Source organism: Cynoglossus semilaevis, chromosome 1, assembly GCF_000523025.1.
Source record: "Cynoglossus semilaevis isolate Cse_v1.0 chromosome 1, Cse_v1.0, whole genome shotgun sequence".
In the NCBI taxonomy this organism is placed as follows: domain Eukaryota; kingdom Metazoa; phylum Chordata; class Actinopteri; order Pleuronectiformes; family Cynoglossidae; genus Cynoglossus; species Cynoglossus semilaevis.
Window position 1 is genome coordinate 25,720,784 of NC_024307.1, and position 6,294 is coordinate 25,727,077.

At 43.3% G+C, this 6,294-nt stretch overlaps 2 protein-coding genes across 3 annotated transcripts in view; one reads left to right on the forward strand and one right to left on the reverse strand.

Annotated features, from left to right (window-relative positions):
- Window positions 1-4,631, forward strand: part of LOC103387422 (uncharacterized) — a 6,619-nt gene extending 1,988 nt beyond the window's left edge. Inside the window, exons 2-9 of one of the 2 annotated variants that reach the window (XM_025062738.1) lie at window positions 166-228; window positions 1,154-1,263; window positions 1,399-1,483; window positions 1,565-1,760; window positions 1,871-2,934; window positions 3,025-3,824; window positions 4,090-4,293; window positions 4,386-4,631. In XM_025062738.1, the coding sequence (XP_024918506.1) occupies window positions 166-228; window positions 1,154-1,263; window positions 1,399-1,483; window positions 1,565-1,760; window positions 1,871-2,934; window positions 3,025-3,824; window positions 4,090-4,293; window positions 4,386-4,630 (2,767 nt within the window). In that variant the 3' untranslated portion in view covers window position 4,631. The remainder of the gene's footprint in view (window positions 1-165; window positions 229-1,153; window positions 1,264-1,398; window positions 1,484-1,564; window positions 1,761-1,870; window positions 2,935-3,024; window positions 3,825-4,089; window positions 4,294-4,385) is intronic. The other variant, XM_008322058.3, reaches the window with a different exon arrangement.
- Window positions 4,632-5,114: 483 nt separating this feature from the next.
- The window catches only part of LOC103387549 (butyrophilin subfamily 2 member A2-like), a 4,788-nt gene continuing 3,608 nt past the window's right edge, over window positions 5,115-6,294 (reverse strand). Inside the window, 1 exon segment of the mRNA XM_025062765.1 lies at window positions 5,115-6,294. This exon segment is cut by the window's right edge and continues 41 nt beyond it. Coding sequence (XP_024918533.1) covers window positions 6,083-6,294 — 212 coding nt within the window. The 3' untranslated portion in view covers window positions 5,115-6,082.

The following is a 6,294-nucleotide window of genomic DNA, read 5'->3' on the forward strand; positions in this document are numbered from 1 at the left end:
AATTCCCCGCCCCCCCCCCCCCCACACACACACACACACACACACAGTCCTAGCCCCCTTTATTTGCATGTGTTTATTTTTTTAACAGCAGATTTATTCCCCTTTGAGTAAACCTTACTGCCAGCTACAAATATGTTTTTTTTACTGGTAAATATTTCTACCCAGATGCTTTTGGGGCAGTGGTGGCTTGGTGGTTAAGGAAGCGGATTTGGGTCCAGTCAGTTTCAGGTTCGAGTCCACCAGATGCCAAGTTACCACTGAGGTGCTCTGAGAATGGCACTTTCCCCACACACTGCTCCCTGTGCACTTAAAGCTGCCCACTGTTCACTTTGGTGATGGGCTTAAAGCAGACGTCATATTTGGTTGTGTGCAGTGGTGTGTCACAATGATAAGTAGTTCACTTTCTGGGTGAGTTTCCCTGGTTCTGTACCCTACATTATAAAAATCATAAAAATACAATTAAAAATGACCTGTGCATCAAGATTTTTAAAGTTTTGTATGTATTTCTTATGCTAGCTAGACCATATACTCATAATGTTAAAATATATAGTATTATTTTAGGTGTTGATCATCTGAGGCTTTTTGAGTTGTGTGAAAGAAAACTTAAAACATATTGGAGAACACTGTCTTTGTGTTTGAAGGGCAAAAAAATGTAATTAAGATACATAATGTATGTATTAAGATACATAAGTTACTAATACATTTTTTTTTGCATCCTCGATGCTTTATCATCCATTTTCTGTTATATAGGCTGGGAAAATCAAATAAAGAAACCCAGCAATCCTTTATATTTAATTAAATTAAATATCTAGTAGAGTTGTTTTTCCTCAGGAAGTGGCATACCAAAACTATTTTTAAAAATTAAATTAAAAATCAATCATGTTCAGTTTACCATATATGATATTTGATGGGTTTAACCCCCTGTAAATCCTATGCAACCAATTTAAAGTCTCTTATTTTAGTTCTGTCAACATTGACTGACATCATATTGGTTTATCTTTTAGCTGCATCACTTTTTTTTTTTTAAAAACTAAATTTTGTAGGAAATAATCCTAAAAGTTCTCTCTGTCAGCAACACTGCTCAGAAGTAACATCTTCCACCATGCCTTGTCTTGTGGTTTTGTGTTGTTCAAGAGCCTTTTTGTTTTTACAGTCGTGGGTGTGGAAGAAAAAGGAAGGGGACACCTGTGAAGGTGTGTGATCGAGCATATGTAACCGAAGATGAAGAGGAGGAGAGCATGTCGGAACACAGCTACAGTCCTGGTATATATAGTAACACAAAAACATTTGTCAACAGTGTGTTGGTATTATTACTGTCCTTTACTCAATGGCCTGGAGTTGTTGTTGATGAAGTTGTGAAGATTAAATGCCACATTTAGTCATTCTGCTCTGTCTTAGGTGATGGTCAGTACCCAGAGGGTGCAGAGGACCGCCTCCCTCCACCTGGCAGTCCATACTACCTGCCTGATCCCACCCAGCTCTGGTAGGGGTGACTAACATTTCAAATTTAAAATCACATACTTCTCCTTTTTTGGATCACTAATGGAATGTAATATATTTTAAGTGTGCCTGAGTTGGGTGAGGAAGGAGCGAGTGGTGTTCGAGGGCCTGTGCTTTTTCATCCACCACCTAACTGCAGGATTCGGGAAGTGCACTGTGGCACACAGGTGCGGTTGGTAGTCATAGCGATCCGTGACATCGCCAAAGGAGAGGAGATCACGGTAGATTACAGTCTGACCGACTGGGGCGAGAATGCACTGGTGAGTTACTTAGGTAACAAGAATCCAGTTAACATCCTCTTCCTATAATTCTTATATAATTGGCTTTTTTTTATTGTTGTTGTTTATTTGTTTTTGGAATGCATCACCAGGAGGATGAGACTGGCCCACACCCGCTGTCTCTCTCTGTTTCCGATTACCTCACCCCCTCCTGGTCCTTGTCGCCCTCATCCTCCCCACTGACCCACTCCGAACCTAGTGACTCTGACCGAGAGGAGTACGAAGAAGAGGAGGATGATGACGAGGATGATGATGAAGAAGAGGAAATTGAGGAGATACGGGGCCGGATGCTGCGTCGACGCAAGAAACGCAAGCTGCCACCTCCTGTTAACTCAAAGAAAAAGGTGCCGCCCGCCTCCTCCAGAGGACCCGGGCGCCCATGCTCCTCCTTTTCCCGCCCAACACCTGTTTCACCCCAAGTCAGGTCCCCGTCTGCAGTCAGTCCCCTGGCACCTCCAACCACCAACATCAACAATAACATTAACATCAACATTGGCAGCTCCAGCAGTGCCACCGTTAGCCGGCGACAACACTGCCCATACTGCGGTCGCCACTACCGTTCTCTGGCACGTCACCTGGAGAAACACCACGCCAATCAGCCTGAAGTCAGGACAGCCATGGAGCTTGCACATCTTCACACCCATAGCTCATCAAATGGCAGCGCCTCAAACTCCAACCCCTCATCGTCCTCCACTTCTGCTACTCATAGTCATTCCTTCGCCGTCCCTCAGCCTTCTGCCTCAAACCCCACACCGCCCCCCCTCTTCTCTCGAGAGAGGGAGTCCCCAGCCACTCGTTCAAGCACAGGTGCTGTCTCTTTCTCCCTGTCTCTTTCACCACCTTCTTCTGCTCAAGCCGCAAATTTGAAGAAAGGACCAAGCTTATCAATTCCTGCTACAAAACGTCCAACCCCCCCTGCATTAACCAGGGTCAAAAGTCCATCACCGCCACCACCCGCTCCGACTCCTAAGCGGGGTCGGAGAATGAAAAAAGAGAAGCAAGAAGAGCAACAGAAGGTAGAGGAGGAGATTCCAAAAAATCAGGAGGAGCTGGTTCCACCTCCAACTCCAGAGCCAGACATAGATCCAGAGGAAGACCTGGAGCTCAGTGGAGGAGAAGAGGAGCCACCGGAGGAAAAAAATGGAGAGGTCATAAGGTGAGGTTGTTCAATTGAACTGTTAACACTGTTGATCGTGTCAGTGATTGAAAGTGTCATCATAATGTTTCTATTTTTCTGTTTTTTCAGCACAAACAGACATCACACATCTCCACTCCTGTCGTCTCTCTCCTGTCTTGTCCTCTACCTCCGTCATCAGCAGCACTCATCTTTCCTCTCCTTAACTCGCTCTCCACACTCAGCTGAGGCCTGGCGCCTCCTCTGCCATTCAAGCCTCTCGCTGCTTATTCTCTACAATCGCCACCGTGAATGTGAGGTAGCCAAATTGACCCTCCAGGAATATCGCAACCGTACCAAGCCACAGACTAGCCCCACTTCCAGCTCACCCTCAGGCATGGAAGCCCTTCTCTCCCCCTTTGAGCATCAGGTCCTTTGTCATCTCTCGCGTGCTGGTGTTATAGGCAAGCGTAATCGCGTTCAGCCTCTTATTCTCCCTCCACACTGTGAGTCCTGCTTAGACCTGCTTATTCAAACCAGCCCAAATGTAGGCGTAGACCCAGAGAGCCCCTTCGTCTTTTCCAGACCCTACCATTCTCCGGCGACCCCTCTTCGAGGTACCGACCTCCTAAGAAACCTAGCTCGGGTCAGCGGGGCCAAAAACCCCGGAGCACTGACGGCAACACGAGCGCGGCGGCAGGTAGCTATTCTTACTCAGCTGCTGCTGTTGGACGAAGGAGATGGACAGAGTGGAGCAATAAAACGTTTGGAGAACTTTTTGGAGCAAGAATACCATGTGACCCAAAACTGCTCCAGCATCATACGTGATCCTGCACTAATGGGACGTGTGGGCCGCGTGGTCCTTTATGGAGAAAGAGAAGGTGTTCTCTTCAGAGGTATGAGCCTGCAGGACATCTGCCTCGAATTGGACGGTGAGGACAGGCCTTATTTGTTCTTTCATTTGTGATAATTTTCCATCCCTCATTCTTCAGGCAGAGATATGTGCTCAATTTATGTTAGGTTAGGAGGGCACCCCTCATTTTGGGAACCACTGGTCAAGCATTTGGACTGCAATAGTTACATTAATAAACACTGTTGAAGTCACTATGCGGAATGTATAACCATTAAAAAAAACTGTCAATGGTATGTGAATTAGTTTTTAATTGGAGTTTTGTGATTATGTTTTCATTGCCACAGTGATGTCAGGGAACTCAGCTGACTCCTTTTCGGAAGAGTCTGAGCCAGAAGAAGAAAAGGAGGAAGTCAAAGAGAAGCCTGAGGTGGTGGTGAAGAAGAAAGGACCAGGTCGACCGCCACGGAAGAAGAAAGCACCCAATCCATCTCCAGTCACGCCGTCAGTGCCAAATGCCCATAAGAGGCGTTGCGTGCCACCTAAATCAGGTATCTGTCATCCAATGGCTGCTTGTGACTTTTTAATCAGTGTATTCTCTTGTCTAACAGTTTTTATCTAAACCTGAAAACCTGTGTCACAGGGAAGCGTGGTGTGTTGAAACGACCCTGGTCGGAGGCGGAGCGTGTAGCTGTAGAGACTCACCTGAAGAGAAACCTCATGGAACTGCGGGTCCCTGCAAAAGCAGACTGTGAGCGTTGTCTGGAACTCTGCCCTCTGCTGGTGAGCAACCAGCGAGACTGGAGGGCGATCAAGTTTTATGTTCACAACCGCATCCAGCTGCTAAAAAAGCAAGGGCGACGGGAAAGTGCTGCTGCTGTTTGTTAAAAGTTAAAAAAAAAATATATATATATATATAAATCTAATCAATGAGGTGTGAGACAATGTACCATAGTGTACAAAACAGCAGCAATTGCAATGAAGGAGAAAAACTCTCAGCCATGGTGCAGAGCAGCCCAAGGTGCTTGAATATTGTAATGGACAACATAGTGGTTGTTTCAGTTGAGGATCATTTGTACTCAGTGTTGGGATCCACTTTGTCTTCTTGGTGTGTATTTTTAAGTGGTTGGACAAGACATACCTGTAAGTGTGGACATGAATTCTGATACAGTGAGCTTTGGGGTTTTTTTATATAAAAAAGATGTGTTTTTAAAACATTGCCTTTCCTAGATAGAAACAAAAACAAAAGACTGTTAGGAGACATGGAGGAAAGAAGATGTGGTCTCTGTAGCAATGCTGACCTCTAGAATACATCGGTCAATACAGGACTGTCTTGTGTGAAGGTCAAGCAGTTCCTTCCCTAGACCGCTGGTCACCAAACATCTTTTTTTATAAACTTGGGAAGATTAAAACCAATTGTTTGGAGAAAAAACAAAACACCACAGATAAACTAGGTCTTTAGGATTAAGACTTGTATAAACTTGTATAGATTTTGCTGAACTCTACCCACTCCACATCACTCAACTGACAAGTGTGTAAAAAAAGAAAAGTGTTCTCCAAAGTCTTGGACCATGATGCATACCTCTTACCATGATCATTATTTGGTTCAGTCCGTATCAAGGCACGTCTACTTGAATTTATTGATGTTTATTTAACAATCAACATACAGTCACATTCACAATGCAAATACTTCCTAATCTATGAAAAAGTTATACATTAGTGATGACAAAGTTAGTATTGTGTTAATGTGTACATACTGTAAATATTCTCTATCTATTAAAGTGTACCACAGTTGCTGTGTTTTCTTAAACTGGGCGGTCAAGAGTAATTTTACACACCGCAGACGGTCATTGCTTCAGGCCTCCATTTTGAAATGTAATTTGACATGAAATACACAGACCACTCACAAATATTTGATTTTGTACATACAGGCAGAAAAGACTACAAAAAAAGTTTAAAAAACTTGTTAAAAAATATTTCTAAGAGATGTTCCCTCATCTTCAGTCTACATTCATTTGTGACATCCCTAGTAACCTCTAGTAGCACGTAAGCAAGAGGAAAAATTGAAAATATTGTTCCCCTACACAGGTGTGGGAAATCTACTTCATAAGCACACAGATGTACAAAAAATCAAAATCTAAAATAGTAAATATAATCGTGATTAATGTGATGGTGTAGTTACAAAGAGCATAAAGAAAACATCACCAGCTTGTGTAAAAACAAAAACTAATTCTTGCATAAAAGTGTTTTTGCTGCAGTTTCACTTACATTTTAACAACATGTACATGTCACAAACAGTATAGAATCATCAGCAGAACTGCATTCAATTATATTTAATCATCAGGCATTGTCTTCACAACTACTTGCATCCTTAACTGCCTTGTGTAAGATCATCATTGGTGATATGTCCTTTATTCCAGGATTGAAAAGAGGAAAGACTTCACCTGTGAACTTTATTTCCATAGACGCAATCTCTGTTTTTTTCTCTACATCAAAGAACATGAGATTTTTACTGTCACAATTCAAATACACTCCAACAGTCTGAAGTCTCA